This window comes from Xiphophorus couchianus, chromosome 9 (genome assembly GCF_001444195.1).
Source record: "Xiphophorus couchianus chromosome 9, X_couchianus-1.0, whole genome shotgun sequence".
Classification (NCBI taxonomy): Eukaryota; Metazoa; Chordata; class Actinopteri; order Cyprinodontiformes; family Poeciliidae; genus Xiphophorus; species Xiphophorus couchianus.
Window position 1 is genome coordinate 17,646,613 of NC_040236.1, and position 16,784 is coordinate 17,663,396.

At 35.8% G+C, this 16,784-nt stretch overlaps 2 protein-coding genes across 6 annotated transcripts in view; one reads left to right on the forward strand and one right to left on the reverse strand.

Moving 5' to 3' along the window:
- Positions 1–5,945, forward strand: part of LOC114150444 (mast cell protease 1A-like) — a 100,461-nt gene extending 94,516 nt beyond the window's left edge. For 2 of the 4 annotated variants that reach the window (XM_028026841.1, XM_028026840.1), the window contains exons 4-10: positions 661–753; positions 2,259–2,407; positions 4,240–4,323; positions 4,541–4,700; positions 4,805–4,940; positions 5,095–5,316; positions 5,430–5,945. In XM_028026841.1, coding sequence (XP_027882642.1) covers positions 4,266–4,323; positions 4,541–4,700; positions 4,805–4,940; positions 5,095–5,316; positions 5,430–5,576 — 723 coding nt within the window. In that variant the 5' untranslated portion in view covers positions 661–753; positions 2,259–2,407; positions 4,240–4,265 and the 3' untranslated portion in view covers positions 5,577–5,945. The remainder of the gene's footprint in view (positions 1–660; positions 754–2,258; positions 2,408–4,239; positions 4,324–4,540; positions 4,701–4,804; positions 4,941–5,094; positions 5,317–5,429) is intronic. The other 2 variants (XM_028026843.1, XM_028026842.1) reach the window with 2 other exon arrangements.
- A 5,702-nt stretch (positions 5,946–11,647) lies between these two features.
- LOC114151628 (granzyme G-like) lies at positions 11,648–14,978 on the reverse strand. 2 transcript variants are annotated; one of them, XM_028028961.1, is made up of 5 exons: positions 14,587–14,978; positions 14,020–14,179; positions 13,899–13,908; positions 12,289–12,516; positions 11,648–12,177 (listed from the first exon to the last, which is right to left on the reverse strand). In XM_028028961.1, the coding sequence occupies exons 1-5, from the start codon at positions 14,642–14,644 to the stop codon at positions 12,034–12,036; spliced, it is 600 nt and encodes a 199-aa protein (XP_027884762.1). In that variant the 5' UTR covers positions 14,645–14,978; the 3' UTR covers positions 11,648–12,033. The 2 variants fall into 2 exon arrangements, with proteins under 2 accessions (XP_027884762.1, XP_027884761.1); XM_028028960.1 differs by having other exon boundaries at positions 13,782–13,908; positions 14,587–14,960.
- Between the last annotated feature and the right edge of the window lie 1,806 nt (positions 14,979–16,784).

Here is a 16,784-nt window from a genome sequence, read left to right on the forward strand (position 1 = left end):
GTAAGTAAATTTGTGTGCATTACTTTTTAATTGACACACAATTTACTCTAAAAAATTTTTTAGGTGAGAATGTACCAGTTTAAAATAAGAATATCTGCTTGGTTTATCAAAAGTTTTCTTAATTATAATATTACTCCGACATTTGCGGAGATCTCTGTTCCAGTTACATTACTAGCCAGCTCCACTAATCAGCTGGCAGGGGGATTGAGGAAACACATGACTCATGACACATCGTTTTGAAAACCCATACGGCTTTTCACGAATGAGTGCAAGATAAACACAGATATATTTAAGCACAGTTAACATATGCTGTATTGAAAGATACAACATACATTTCCTGAAGATTGTATTTGAAAATGAATAAATCACTTCTTTTATTCTTTGTTGTAGAAATGTCTTATACATTTTATAATATTGTATAGCAATATTAATTTATTATTATTATTTTGGAACAACTTTCTCAACAGAACGTGATGAAGAGTTAAAAACATAGAAATGTAAGTAAATGTCAGTATAAAACAAAGCACTTGTGATATTTTGGTATTTTTAAAGGAATAACTAAACTTATCTAATTCTTTGCCAGGAAAAATATTTGGCTAAGCTCAGTTTCAATGTTAAGCAAGACATGTTGCTTTATACTAATTTGCCCTTTTGATTTAGGGACCAAGGAGCAGACAGGAAAATTCATCTCCCTCAGGGGCCAAAATGACCACATGTTCACTGGGGCCAAAGATCTGCTACAGTAGCCCGGAGGTAAAATGATTCTCGTGTGTATAATGTGTTGGTTAAAGATAACACATGTTATGCTTCCTTTTAAGCCAGTGACAATGGGTCTATGTGCAATACAAAACATATTCATTACATTCTCTGCACAAAATCAATCTTAAGAGAATGAGATTCCTGAGTTTTGCCTATTTTAATCTTTCAGTATTAGCTCTTTTATTGCTCTTTCATCTTTATCAAATAAGCTGTTACTGTCTGCGTCCCCCGCCAACTCAATGTTTACGCCAGTGACGCCCAAAGTCGGTCCTCGAGGGCCGGCATCCTGCATGTTGTAGTTCTCTCCGTGGTTTAACCCACCTGGATCAAATGATGGCTCATTAGAGGCCTCAGAAGAACATTGACATGCTGAAAAGGTTGTTTCTACCACCAGGGAGAGAACTAGAATATGCAAGATGCCGGCCTTTAAGGACCGACTTTAGGCACCACTGGTTTACGCTCTCGTTTTATAACGTGAAAATGGCTACCAACAGATGCACAATGGTACTATGGGAGATTTTTGAAACGGCTCATTTTCCAGACACCAAAAACATGAACTTATTTCCAGAAAAAGGCTGAATGGTTTTTTTTTTCAGCTGAAAAAAGGCTGAATGTTTCTTGCAAGTTTCTTGCACAAACTTGCAAGAGAAAGTGAAATTTGTATAACAGATCATCTATAAAAGACAAAAAAAGATCTATAAAAAAGCAATACATGGGAGAAATGTGTTTCAGAACTGCTTATTTTCGCAGATAAGCATTAAATCCTAAAGCCAGCTCAGAAGCAGCTTGCAAAGTGCAAAATGTTGTTGAACAAACATATAAAATGTGACTACGCAATACTAGTGTATCAGGCAGCATGATGAAGTTGCTTCTTATCATACACAGGACATGATACCTTAGAATCATTTTAGAAACTGGATATATGTTAACGTGAGAAACTCTGCATGTGGCTTTAAAAGGTAATTTTTTTCATTTTCCACTATGATAAAGAGGGAGAGATAGTGTAGGAATTTTGTGACAACAGATCTACCAACATCTGATAAATTAAAAAGTTACACATGTAAATTCTGGGAATTTACATGTGTATGTTATACATACTATATGTATATAATACATAAAATGTACGTATTATATGAAATATTCAAGTCATGGTTTAAACCGCCCTGAGCTTGTTCTTACTTTCAACTCTTACAAGACTGTGACTAAAATATAAATAAAGAAAGCAAATGCGGTTTACAGTACCAGCAAAAATGCACTGTTATTTTCCCACAGGGAGATTATTAGGCACAGTTTGCTGGTACTGCAATAAACTTGTTTTTTTCTTTTAGAAATTCCTTTGTCCTTATGGCATAGATTCTGCAAAATGTCAGAAACACTTTTTCTAAGAGATTCTGACCCATATTGACATGAAGGGTAAAAACACTCCAGATAAGTAATAGAATATGAGGCCTTGTTTTAAGGAGTGTTGAGAGTTAAAACATATTTCTCTGTATCAACAGGTCTTCTGTGAGGGCTGAGTGGTCCTTGTGGGTGCTGTCTATACTCGAAGTCGAGCCAGTGGCCCCCTCTGCATTTAGTTTTGTTTTTTTTCTGCCCCACACTGCCACACTTGTCTGTCATCATCATCCAACTAAAAAGATCATTGCAGGTATCATCTCTGTCAGTTTTTTAAAGTTACCATGGTGAACATTAGGCACATTAAGGTGCGAGTATCTTCTTAGAAAGGACTACTTTAAAACTTATGGGTTATCTTATCAGATAGGTGTTTCTGCTCTACATCTCACATTTTTCCTTTTTTATACTTCTGAAAATGTCCTGGGAATGTTTACTCGGCCTATTACTGAATGTCCTCCCTTGGATCTCTTGGTAAGCATTTGGCATTTGCTTCTGCATTTGTGATCACATACTTTGTCTGAGACTTTGGTTTTAAGGATCTCAACATTAAGGGTTAATTTTGTAATTTACTAGATGCTTTGGTTTTGTTCTGTTGAGCACTTGCCTTTTCTACACAAGCGATTATATCCAGGTGTCTGATTTCCATTTCTAATCTCACTGGCAGTGGTCACATAAAAAACACTAACAAGTAAAAAACAGAGAAGTGTCTGCATATGGCTCTGACTTAAAATGAACTCAGAGCTCAACCTGTGGCCTCAGGATCACATCAGACACTGTGATCAGCACGTGAGTTTTTAGTAAAAATATAAATCCCGTCATTTTGTTGTAGATGCACAAAACACACTGAAACAGCTTTTATTTTGAAGACCTTAACTGCCACACTTTTTGCACCTCATCAGATGTTATTTGTTAAAAGATGTTCATGAACATCTTTATATATATACTGTATATATATACCATACTAGTTTGTGGAGAGGATCTAGAGGTAATAGTTCAAAAAGTAATTTAAGAATTACTATTTGAACAGTCCTTATGAAAGTAAACATGGGAAAAAGAATCTGACTAATGCAGAGCAGGAATGTGCGTCACTTCGAAAGTAACAGAGATGCACGTTACTTTTCACTCTTCCGGAGATGCAGCAGTCAGAGCAATCTTTTTAATGTCTCACAAAATTGCAAGATATAGGAAGAAATTGGAATCCTAAAAGAAAAAAAAAAGTTAATAATGCTATGAAAATATTGAAATCTAATCAGCTCTCTTTGGAATCTGCATGACAGAATAACATGTCTGTTTTTAGTAGATTTTCATAGACAAGCCAAGTCTGTTCTATAACTTATTTGACACGTTTGCAGCGTATTTACTTGACGATGTTGGAAACTTTTATGTATCACAAAATTGGGCATTAAGAAATGCTTCAGTGTAGCTACTCAATAAAACAATCAGATCTTAGCAGTTTTTTATTTCTATGCTCTAATAAGCCCTCTGTACTAATTGTCCTTTTTAATTTATCTGCAAGCTTGCATAAAATGGTTGCATGATGGAAGAGGCCTAAAGATAAAAATCCATTCTGATAGTTCTCAGAAACATGCCTTCCTGTTTTTTCATCTTTATCAGATGTGTTGAAGGATCTGTAGGCCACAAAACCTTGTCATCTGGGTATCCTTATCAAAGTGATGCGTGCAGAGAAACTTTCATAAAGAGGCCTGCACAGTTTCCTACAACAAAACCAATACTCTGCTCCTAATAAGGTTGAAACAGGAGGGTGATCAGGTTGTCTTCTCTCAAAAAGACAAGCTGGTCACCGACTGATGATCGCTGATTAAAAGTTCAAAATTCAACTACTTTAAAACTAAAAATTGTCCGTTGTTTTAACTTAAAGACTTTTCATAATTCAAGCAGAAACAATGCAGAATTTCAGGTTTTGCTGACTGTTCAGAATTAGAAAAACTGAGTTACCTAGTGGCACGTTTTCACGTCATGACTGTGATAGAAAGCCACATCATTTGCATTGACAGCCTAATCTCCTTCCCCTGAAGCAAGCATATAAAAACAGATGTTTTCAGAGCTGTTGGCACTTCCCTTCAGCAGTTCACCCCATCTGTGACCCCATCATGTTCATCTTCTGCAACCTCGCTGCACTGATGCTTCTACTGACTTTTCAAAGTCCAGGTGAGTCTCTGCCGCAGTCTGTAAATGTTAATTGTGTCAACGTTTTATTGTGCATGTTTAATCTTTGATGGATGTGTTATACTGTATATATATATATATATTTAAAATATTTCTTGGTTTTTATCATCTATTTATCTTTTCAGTGACTTAATTTTGATGATGTTAATAGTTGTGTCATTATCATCACCATTAACTTTGTATTTTACCAAAAAACAAGTTCATGCAGGGAAAATCATTGGAGGCCATGAGGTTAATCCACACAAACGGTCGTATATGGTGTTTTTGCGGCTGGTGAATAAGGCTGATGAGTTGAAAGGCTGTGGTGGATTCCTTATTAGAGAAGATTTCGTGATGACTGCAGCTCACTGCCAGGCCAAGTCAGTGTGACATGATCATAGATTTCATTCAAATGAATGCTTGGAGACAGATTTTTAAAAAACTAACAAAAAAAAACAATTTTTCTTCCATTTCTGTTTACTAGGGATCATGGGTCCTATGACGTTTTTTATGGGTTTGACAAACACAGTGAAAACCATAAAAAAATGTCTGTGAAGAAAGATTTTCCACATGATCACTACAATGAAAGTGATTACACAAATGACATAATGCTGCTGAAGGTATAATTTATATTTATCTGAAACTATTTTAACGAATAGGAAAACATGTTCTTTGTATCTATTTTAATATGTTTTCATATGTACAAAATTTGTAAAAAAAAAACAGACTGCACATTTTTTTATTGTTTAATACTATCTCCAATTTTTCCTTCAGTTGTCCCACAATGTAAGCTCGGCCCTCCATATCAAACATATTGAGCCGGCAAAGGAGAAAAGTAGCTCACTGCCAAATCCATGCTCAGTCTGCGGTTGGGAACTGCGGTCATCTACAAAATTGCCTTCGAAACTGCTGGAAGTCAATGTCAGACTTGTTGAAAATCGGGATTGTGTCAAAGAAAGTGCTTACTGCTCTGAAGGAAAAACTGGAACAAGTGGGGTAATTTTTTTTTTCTTTTTTTTTAATAAGAGAAAAAAATTGTCACTCAAAATAAAATATTAATTTCAATGCTTGACTAATTCACTCCCAACATTCTGTACATGTGCTTATAGGGAGACTCCGGAGGTCCATTAATCTGCAATGGAATGGCATATGGAGTGGTGTCAGCAAGCAAACCAATCGATGGTTCCACTCTGTATAAGTACACAAACGTACCTGACACCACTGACTGGATCAATAACATCCTGAAGGACAACTGAAACAGCATCTAAGCCACATATCACCTTGATCAAACAATTTGACAATAAAAAATTTTTTAGTGCAGAAGTAATGGTCTGATAATTTGTTTTATTTGGTTAAGTTTGTCGGTGTTATAATTCTGTATTTTATACTAAGATCTGCTGTTCTTAAAGTGCATGCTCTGATCATTGTAGTAAATGCTGAATGAATAGTTAATAGTGTATGTCTGAGAGAAATGTTGGTGTTATATTAAGTAATTTTGATTATTGCTACCAATACAAGCCTTAAGGAAAATATTGCTTTGTTCATGGTATTTAGATAGAAGCTTGAGCTTTTATAGATTGATGTGCGTAATTTCAAAAGATAAACAAAATGCTGATTTCTCACTATGTATCATGTGTTTGTTGTCTTTTTACAAGGATATACACAACTGTATATAAATTTAAGTAAAATAAAAAAAAAACAGATCAGGAGTAACAATGCTTTGGGTGAATGGGGATTTTTTTTTTACTTTATTAAAAAAACACAGAAATAAGTTGTGGTTAACAGTAGGAACAGAAAACTTGCAACCGTAGAACCAAACCACAAGCTGCTGCAAGTGCTCTGTGTGAGAATAAACCCAAAGCAAACAAAGAAAGAAAGACAGAGATGTAAATTAAGTAAAGTAACTTTCAGATAAACAATTCATTTGGTAAGAAAATGACCTTTTTTCTCTGAAGGCAATAAAAAAAAAAGTTTCCAAATATATTTTGTTTCTCAAAACTTTATAACAATCAACAATTGCTTTCAGAATTTTTTTTTTTCTAAATTACTTAGGTTAACTGCCTAAGTACTTTCTGATACCAACTCTCAATCTGATACTAAAACACGTCAAAAGCTTAAACAGTGTTTACATGTAACAAACCAATTAATAAAAACGAATGCCATGGATGTTTTTGCACCTCAGAAGTCCTGCAATTCAGAAAAGAATGAACTTTCATCATGTTCATCCAGTGATGAGCATCATCATAAGTAGAGGTATGAACAAGAAAATCAATGCATTCTCTTGACTCTTGTGTAGTTTGTTTTCTGTATGATTTTAACATTTTTATGTTCAAAATTGCTCAGTTTGCACATTGCCTGTTTAAATAGATGGAAGGATGCAAGGCTGAACTGCGCCACCTCATCTCTGGTGGTGCCGCGTCAAACATTGAGTGATTCAGACTATTGGCACAGGCCCAATACTGTCTCTCTTTACACACCCAAGATATACAAGTGATCAAAATTGTTGGTACCCTTCTGTAAATGAAGAATACATTAATATTGATCACTGAAATAACTTGAAAATGACAAAGGTGATAATAAATAAGAATTTACTGAAAATTAGCTCAATATGCCAACTACTGGAAAAGTAGTTGGTGTATTATTGCAAAACATTTTTTGTACGTAAACATGCACAGAATAAAATTTTATGTCATTCCGTTGTGCTTATTGTTGAAGTTTTTGAAAAAGGTAAGGTAGATGTACTCAGGTACAGAATTTACTATAAAAACAAGTAATGCACACTTAGTGCTTTTTTTTTTTTTAAAAAGAAAACTTAAAATGTCCAAGTTATTTACTTGACTCATAGTTGATTAAAGATACAAGAACACCACTGAAGGTCCTGACGCAGAAAATATCCCCTGGAACCTTTTAGATGTGAAAACAGTTTGTGAGGAAGAACCAAAATTAAAATCCATATAGAAAATGTCTTGAATTTGTCACAAGCAAAAGATTCTTTCAAAAAGTTTGTTCAATACTTAAATACTCTGTGCATTTAATTTTTTACAAAGAGCTTAATTCGCTAAAGTTTTCTATGTATGTGCAAATTTGCTGACATCTGATTAGAAACATGAACTTGAATTAGGAAACAAAATATTTGGCTTCTAAAGCACCATGACTTCACAGTTGGCCTGTGTGTGCAACTCTGTTTACAGCTCAGAGTTGTTGTTTTTTCTCTGGTTGCTTGAAGACTTTGCATCTCTGCAAAAAAATACATTCAGCAAATATTGATGATGGCTATCAGGATCTGCTTCCTTTTCTTGACTTGCACAATGTTACACAATATTTCCCACCGATTAGTTCACAGTGGGGTGATTGTAGTTGTTTTTTTTACTTTTTCTACATGTAAGATCTGAATATTTGCAAGTTTTCATTCTTGTTTCTCTGTTAGTTTGTGTCATGAAGTGGGGTGTAGATGTGAGGAGAAAAGCGGTAGACCCAGGTTGAAGTGAAGGCAATGATGATTTAACAATGAAAGTCTCAATAATCCAGACGGCACAGATGAGCATAGTGATGTTACGTGATGTGCCGAGGCTTCTAGGCGTGTGTCGAGTAATGGAGGGGGCGTTTCCGTAAAGCGCGTATCGAGGCTTGCTTCATTTAGGGGAGGAGCCGAAAACGATGACGTCCGAAGCCTCGCTGCCCGGCTGTACCACGTGACTGCTTCGGGAAGTGGCTCAGAGTTTGGCGCGGGGTTTGACAGCTTTAGAAACCCCACAGGCTCCATTCAAAATGTGGGTTGTTGTAGGCGAGTTGCGGTCAGTTGAGAGAGTGGAAAGAGTTTTGATAGTTTGGATAGCAAAGTTTGGATAGTGGTTATTTAGTTTGAGACAGTTAGTTTGGTGTTTGGAGAGTTTAGGATAGATAGATAGATAGATAGATAGATAGATAGATAGATAGAGATTTAGGAGCGGGAGGACAGGATAGGAGTAGGATGGAGCCGGCGAGAAAGAGGAGGATTTCTCCTATGTGGGAACATTTTGATTTGATAAGCCCTAACAAGGTAAGGTGAACTGAACATTTGCAGATGCATTATGTTTGCTTATGAGGAACTGTATTTTTCACTGTTTCTTATTTTCTGTAAAGGTGAGGTGTTTATTGTGCTCCAAGGAGTTGGGGTACAATAATAACACCTCATCCATGTAGTGTCAAAAAAGAGAAATCGTTTGAAACCAAAAACTGTGGAGAAATTGTTGTTTCTTAATAAAAATGCATGAAATCATCCAGGTTACACAAGCATTAGCCTATTCACTACCCTCTCCCTAGTTCCACAAGCACTTTCACTGTCCTCTGCCTGATTAAGCCCAGGCCATTTTTCTAGAGTCACAGAAAAACTTTATTACACAACATGCCATATCACATGACACTACTATTTTGGGAATAATTACACACAGAGGATACATTCAAACAATATTTTATTATACACATATGTGTATACATAATTTATGTAGACAAATTATTTCGTCCTACACCTTTTGTGAAGTCATTCCCAAGAGCCATAATAGACAAAAATTCAATGCATCACACGTGTTAAGATACAGCTGGCTGTGATTGTACACCTGGCCAGTAAGAGGTTTCGTGTGCACAAATGCTTGTTTCATTGTAGTGATAGCACATGTTTGCCATTTGATGCAAAATTTATGGTCTATCTAGCATTGTCTGTCTATATTAAGTATCATTTCTTTTCTGCTTCACTTTAATTTGAGTATATAAGTATAAACAAAATGTTGTTGTTTCCAAGATGTCAGATTTTATTCAGGAATCATGTATTGTTATTTATTATCATTATTTATGACAGACAGACAGACACTGCAATGATTTATTTTTATTTTTAAACAAAAAAGAACAAATGCTCAAACTAATCACGCACATCTTTAGGAAGTGGCTCTGAATCTTTTTCAAAAAGAGGGAATGAATAACTAGGGTTTTATTCAACTATTATTTTACTTTGCCCGCTTCATACACAGCACAAACTCTATTCAAATTTTGGCATAACTGCAATGGTTATGACAAAAGATTTATCCTGTAAATCTAATGCTTTTGTAGTTTTATGTTCAGGATTTGATTTTTTCTTTCAGTTTCTACAAACTGATAGACTTTCATATGATTTGTTATGAATCATGACACTTTCTTCCTTTTTGACTGACCCAATTCGGTGGCGATAGAGCCAATTGGTGCTTGAGGCTTACAGTGAGTGGAATGGAGATCACCTGAGTGCAGTGAGCTTGTTTCGGTGATTGTCTACCTGCCTGCAATCCACCTTCTCCTTTATGTCACCTTCCTGGATCCAGCCTTCCTTGACATCCCATGAATCCTCTCCTGGTTGTCTGCTACCTCCCATAATAACCATGTTCTTTTTGGAGGGGGTTATATTTCAAAGTACTTCACATATTGTACCTTTAGCATTACTAACAAGACATTTTCTGAGGGGGCAGAAATCTGGTTGCTGCCCTCTGCTGTGCTCTGTGATATAGAGGAGTTTAACATTTGAACAGATTTTTTTAGTTGCTAATATCTTGTTTGATAAATTTCTGTTATTCTAAAATGGCAGCGTACTCTTTAAAATTAAACTTAAAAGTCATGAAAAACGGTTAAAAGAAAAAGATGTAGTTGAATATTGGGATTATGAAGTCAGGGGTGCATAGATCTTTAAAAACAATATCTTGATCTTCTCTTTATGTTTTTTAACAAGTTAATTAATTTAGATGATTAGGCTTGATTTAGAGTATGTTGTGTTTACAACTTAAGACATCAACTTGAATTATGTCATTAGTTTTATCATGAGAAATGCAAAACCACCACATGGTGGCGCTAAAGACAAGTTGATGATGTTACACAACTGAGATTTCTTTTCCCCTGCAGCTATATAATTCTCTATAATTATTCCCATGTTATTCATACATATTATTTATTTTAAAGTAACAGTTTTTGATTTATCAACACATTTATTCTGAGAGGAAGTGATTTAATTTATTTAGAATAGCACATCCAGAATCCTGACTTGAAACTGATGGCAAATTAAGAAGAAGATCTTTTGTATGGCAAGGAGAGCAAGGACTGTCAATCTTCTCCACAACATTAATTTTATCCCCCAAGATATTGATGCTCAAGAAATGTTTTCTAAACTGTTTTTATGCTTTTTAATTACTGGAACATATTAACACTACTTTATGTTTGACAGACAAGAGAGAAGGTTATGTAGCCCTGCAGCTGCTGCCTGTATTCCTCCCTGCTCCACTTTACACATTTGGGAGAAGCGTGTCAAACCCATCAACCTGGAGGTTCAGAAGGTTTCATTGATATCCAGCCTGTAAGCAAATGTTCATCTCTGAATCATGCTCAAATTGATTGCTGATTTTTTTTTTCTTAATGTGCAGCTTTAGCTTTAAATTCACCAATGGCCTGCTCTTTCTGTTGTCCCTCTCCACCAGGTTGTGACAAACCTGGTGGCATTATGGCAGGCCGTTTTAACATAAATCATTTTTACCACCCTTACATTCCAGATATCTCAAAATGTTTTATGACTAAACATTTTAGTGATTTAACATATTTCTAATTATATTTTGACTAGACAAAATACCTATTTCAGATATCTCTAATTACATTCTGACTAGTCAAAATGACGTTAGATTTACCATTGACTTGTATGGAGAATTCAAGTCAAATTTATCTACAATGAATTACTGACTATCTGAAATACACATTTCAGATATCTACAATTAAATTATGACTAGTCATAAAGTAAATTCTAGATATCTCGATTTTAGTTTTGATTTGATTATAACCCTAACCCATGTTTCTTATTAAAGATATCTAGAATGACTCCATAATTCAAGATATCTTAAAATGTTTTTTTGGATAGGAGATATGTAGTTTTGACTAGTGAAAACTAAATTATAGATATCTTAAAAGCAAATAGTGACTAGAAAAAACTAAAATAAAGATATATTGAATTATAATTCTGACTAGTCAAAATATCTCTAAATGAATTATAGATATCTTGAAATACACAGCTTTTCTATTTAATATGTCTTAAATTGACATTCTGACTATAGACAGAATGACATTACTGATATCTTGAATATGTATTCTGTATAGTAAAAACGTGCCTGATTTATGTGGCAATTTGAAAGTTTAATAAAACAATGAAAAATTGAAAAAAACAAAAAAAGATGTTTGAAATGCACTCCTTTCATGTTGAAAATGATTTGACAATAGGAATTTTAGCTTTTCAAAGCTGTTTTTAAGTGCATCCGGTTTGTCGGAAATTAATAAACAGGAAATTCTTTTTAGATTTCAGAAGCAGTCTTATAGTTTATTAAGATTTGCTATCTCTGCATATCCAACATTGCTGAGCTCTTTCTAAGTCGCATATACATGTATATATACTGTATATACTGTATATATATATTCAATCACTTATACATTCCAATTGGTCCTACTTATCAAATAGTACAGTATGCTCAAGTAATTATTCAAAGTAGATTAAAACGTTTCTATGTAAGAAAGCCAGAAAGCTTGATTTTATTAAGGATCACAAGCTAAATGGAAAAAAAAACAACAAAAAAAAACAATTTTCTTATTCCAATTAGCAAGAAGCTACACAAAACTAATTCATTTGAAAATAACGTAAGATATTCTTCTTATGTAGTTGAAAAATATCTGAACAGTATTTAATCAGTTATGTTTCATAATCTCATCAATCCACTCTCTGTAGTAGGGTATCTTAGCGTACTTGGTCAGTTTAAAAGTGAGGCTCTTTGCTGAGATCACTCCAAAGGCTTTTCCATCTTCACAGACTAACGGACCACCAGAGTCTCCCTGAAAGCACAGACACAGCATGTGATGACTGTTCAGATGGAAGAGATCGGTTCTTGCGTTTGTCATAAGACAAAGATAACAAAAGATGAAGAAGCAGAAAAAAAAACCTACCTCAGCCGGTCCGTCCTCCCCTTTAGAGCAGTACTCATTTTTCTCAGTACAGAAATCACCATGAGTGAGCGTCACATTGACTTCCCTCAGCTCATTAGACATGTTTTTATTGTCGTCGCTTGTTGCTCCCCAGCCAGATACTACACACTTTTTGGGAAGTTTGTTGTCACACATGTCTGCCAGGACAATAGGCTGCACGTTCTTGTCGAAAATAGCTTTGGTAGACAACTAAAGGAACAACAGAAAATATTTAAAAGACAGTTTAACTTACAATGTGCAGGTGTTTTTAATCCTTTTGCTTTAGGGTGCATTCAGACTGGATAGTCCGGTAGACTCGCTTCGATTGGGGACTAAAATTGCAACATTTGTTACATTTTCAGAAACCTAGTTCGCATTCACACTGCACTGTGTCAAACAAATAAAACTAACTGAAAAACCTGTTCCCCCCTTCGCCTGTGGGGGCGCTGCACCAAGAACTACTGAAGGAATCGACACAAAACCTCTGAAAAAGGCCAGCACAACTTTCTTCTTCACAAAAAGTAATCATAAACAGAGCCGTGTCAGATTTTAGCGGTTGTAGGATTTCTTCATTGATATACATTACTGGTTTGGACATGGCCTGTTAGCCGCTAACGCTAGCGACGCTCCTGCAGGCGCCGTTACTACGCGGTGAGTCGGTCCACTAAACCAGGCTGTTCCAATGCGGGATGAGCAGGAATCACAAAAATAATCGCAGCGCCTTTATTTCTTATCTGATTTCTAGAAACATGGCTTAAATTGAAGCTGAGAAAATTGCTGATGTTTGTCAGTATTCTCCCTTGATGTAAATCTATAAGCAGTTTCTTTCAATCAAGATGAAGAGAGGACTAAGCAAATTCCTCCATCCAACTTGATGATTATGTTCAAACAAATGAGGCAATTAGTTCAGTTTTTGTCATTTATTAAAGGTTTAAAAATTACAGCAGCTGCAGAGCGCCGCAGCAATGCGGCAATAGGCTGATAAAAAGTTGTAAAACAACTTCAAACCATTTATATTCTGCGTTTCCTTGCTTAGTGCGGCACGCAAACCCGTTGATATGACAACCGACACAACATCTTTGTTAACCCGCAGAGCAGAGAGTGATATATTGACCAGAATGTCCTGCACTGTAGCTACTTTCCTGCTTTTGAAACGGTTTCTAGTCAGGTTGCATTCAGACAGGTTTTCTACCGTTTTAGAGTCCACTTCAACTGGACTGAGACCTAGGTTTTTAGGCGGATAGGAGTTCGGTTTTTAAGTCTGTTTTGGAATTCAAATTTGCATTCAGACCTCCCCAAAACTCGGACTTTCTAGACAAACGGATTGGAGTCTGATTCAGGACTCTAATCCTGCGTTGGTCTGAATACACCCTAAGTGAATTTTAAAGAAAAGATCATTTATGGTATTATTGGAAGTAATAAAAAAATAATCTTTCATTTTAATAATTCAAGATACATTTCCAGACCTATATTACCTTCAAAAGCATGATGTCATTTGTGTAATATTTGTTATCATAATTCCTATGTGGAAAATCTTGCTCCACAGACAAACATGAACTATTTTTGCCGTAACTGTGCAGTCCAAGACAAACCTCATAAGACCTAAAAAGAGAAAAATAGAGAGAAAAGAAAAAAATGAAATAAAGGAAGAAAATGAATTCTAAATGATTCGCAGAGTTTAATGCGGTATAAAATAACTCATAGCAAACTTACTTGGCTTTGCAGTGGGCAGCAGTTATCACAAAATATTCACTCACGAGGACCCCACCACAATATGTTTCGCTACCATTGTCGGCGCGGCAAGTCAAAAGCGCCATGTACGGCCTGCTGTGAGGTGCAGCCTCATGGCCACCAATGATTTTACCTGCATGAGCTGTTTGACATACTTTTTGTTAAATGTTAAATTAGTAGCAAGGATTATTACCATCATTAAAATGAGTCATGATAAAAGCAAATGTGAAACCACATATGACCAATACATGCATGAGAGAACATTCAACATCAAATATAAAGGGGTAAATTATTCATACTTTAGTGTGTCCTCAACAACCTAGGTTGTTCAAAAAGCTTTTTGTTATGGAAGGTCAATGTCAAAACAGCATTTTTCCTCCCATTTTGAGTTCACTTTAATATGCTGCCCTTGTTTGGTTAGAAGACAAGATAGCTGCCCCTGAACTACACCTGCCCCCAGTTATTCAGATGAATAATGGCAATTGTATAAAGCACATAAATGCATAGTTCTTATATACTGTACAGTAAGATATTGTAAAAGATACTCACCTTGTCTATAAAAAGTAAGCACAAGCACCAGCGCTGCTAAGTCACAGTAGATGAACATGGTGAGATCACAGTCTGAGACGTTGAGGAGGAGCAACAAACACCTTTGACCGTTTTTGCTCTACATGCTTCCTTATATCTGTTTGCAGATGCAAATCATGTGGCTCCAGACCACACTACTTTTTTTTAAAAATGTTTACTGATGCTAAGATTACAGTTTTTCTCCACTGTTAAAACACATTTCTCAACACCATCCATCCACTTCTCTCAGTTCTAAACACAAAACCCAAATTATAAATTACTTTCACTAAACCTATAGTTTGGTTTCTGCAAAATCAAACTACTACCTCAAAACTGTTCAAACTGAGCTCGAACCTAAACAGTGTTGTTATTGAACAAAGCATAAAATAAGGAATATACAATTATCAGATTATAAAGATTGTGAAATAACCTTTATTGTGCACAAATATAATGCATTTCCTTAAAAAGAAGTCTAGGGGCGTGCCGTGGTGGCGGAGGGGTTAACGCGACCCACATTCAGGGGCAACGTGGCCTCGACGCGGCTGTCGCGGGTTCAACTCCCAGACCCGACGACGCTTACCGCATGTCTTCCCTCCTCTCCTTCCCCCTTTCCTGTCAGCCTACTTTGAAAAAGGGACACTAGAGCCCACAAAAAGACCCCTTGCGGGGTGATTAAAAAACAAATAGAAACAAAAAGAAGAAGTTTAGAACTTGTAGTGAAAAAATAAACAAAAAAATCAGAATATGGTTTGTGTTATCATACAGAATTCACTCTGCAGCATCATGTCGGCATGCTGAGTCAGGCCACAGGACCTCGTCTATTTTCCGTGGCCAAGCAGTATGGAAAACACCTCCTGGTTTGCCAAATTCATGCTAAGCATGCATCCACATTCAGCGTGTGGATGCATGCTTAGCGATGCAAAGAAAAATACTATATTTAAGAAATTCTTGGTTGATGTTGAACCACTGTCTGATCTGGATGACATGGTGAAAACTCACATTGCCCCACACAATATCTCGAAGATCATTTCACATTCCATCCAATTCACAATGTCTTTCGACAATTGTGAATTGGATTGAGCGCAGTTATAGCATGCCTAAATGAAACATGGTGGAGAATTTTTTTTTTCATTCTGAGGAAAAAGATAGAGAAGGTGAAGATATGAACCTCCAGCTTGGTTTTTAGCACATGTTTTAAACTCTGCTTTAGATCAGCATCAAGAAAATACCGCAGCATTAAAGAAGCATTTAGAAGAAAGACAACTAAATCATCTTAGTTAACTACCTATTCTAGTCCAGACAGACCTTAAGGAAATTGGATTTTATATTTGTGAGATCATTGGACTCACCCAGATTTGACATTATGTCCGAGCCTGCAGAAAAATACATTTAAAAAACTGGTTGGTTTAAAAGTCAAATGGGCACTTTTTCATCGCCTGTTGCAGCAGCTGCTTCTGGAGGCAGAGTGCAGAAGATTTTTCTTAACTGTGTGAGAGCTTAGAAAACTGCAGTTGTTTCAAAACTTTCCAGGTAACACTTTGAAGGTTTTAAAAAGTCATCCTCCCCGACTGATAAGCCACAGATATTGATCATTTTATGCTTAACCACAGGAGAGTGGTTAAGCATAAAAATGATTTTTATGTTTTATGCAGTTTATTAAAGTCTTTCTTGATCACTGATGATATTTGGATTCTGTTTTAAGCCTGACTCCTTTGTGTGTGTCTGGGTAACGTTGTGCTATTTCTTTATTTTACTTTGCTCAACAGGAACTTCTGATTGCTATCAGCAACCACTTCCTCTGGTTAGGTTCCTAAATGTTAAAGACTAATGTGCCCCTCTGATTTTCTCTCAAAGACTTCTTAAGACTTTCAGTTCTTTTCAAACTCTATATTGGTGATGAGGAGCCCTAGTTCCTCATCACCAATATTTACCACACATCTATTGCATTTTTCCTAAGCAGAAGCCAAAATGGAAAGGCTTCATAAAAATGCATTTAAGAAAACTCAGTTGCATTCAAATGCAACCTAGTTGCACCCATTTGAATCGTACGTACCACTACGATTGTGGCCCAGTGCAACCGGCAGCAACAGCAGATCTTATGTTGTCCTAGATATTTAGTTTCATATTTTAAAGTTGATGTATGGTGCATTTGTTTTTTCATTTGTGCTTGTAGGTTGCTA

Bases quoted from the DNA above. Each gene is read 5' to 3' on its own strand.
- LOC114151628 (XM_028028960.1), bottom strand. From the start codon at position 14,644: ATGTTCATCTACTGTGACTTAGCAGCGCTGGTGCTTGTGCTTACTTTT. The intron at 13,909-14,019 runs GTAAGTTTGCTA...TTCTCTTTTTAG, and splicing joins GCTGCCCACTGCAAAGCCAA to GTCTTATGAGGTTTGTCTTG. The intron at 12,517-13,781 runs GTAATATAGGTC...TTGTTCCTTTAG, and splicing joins ATGACATCATGCTTTTGAAG to TTGTCTACCAAAGCTATTTT.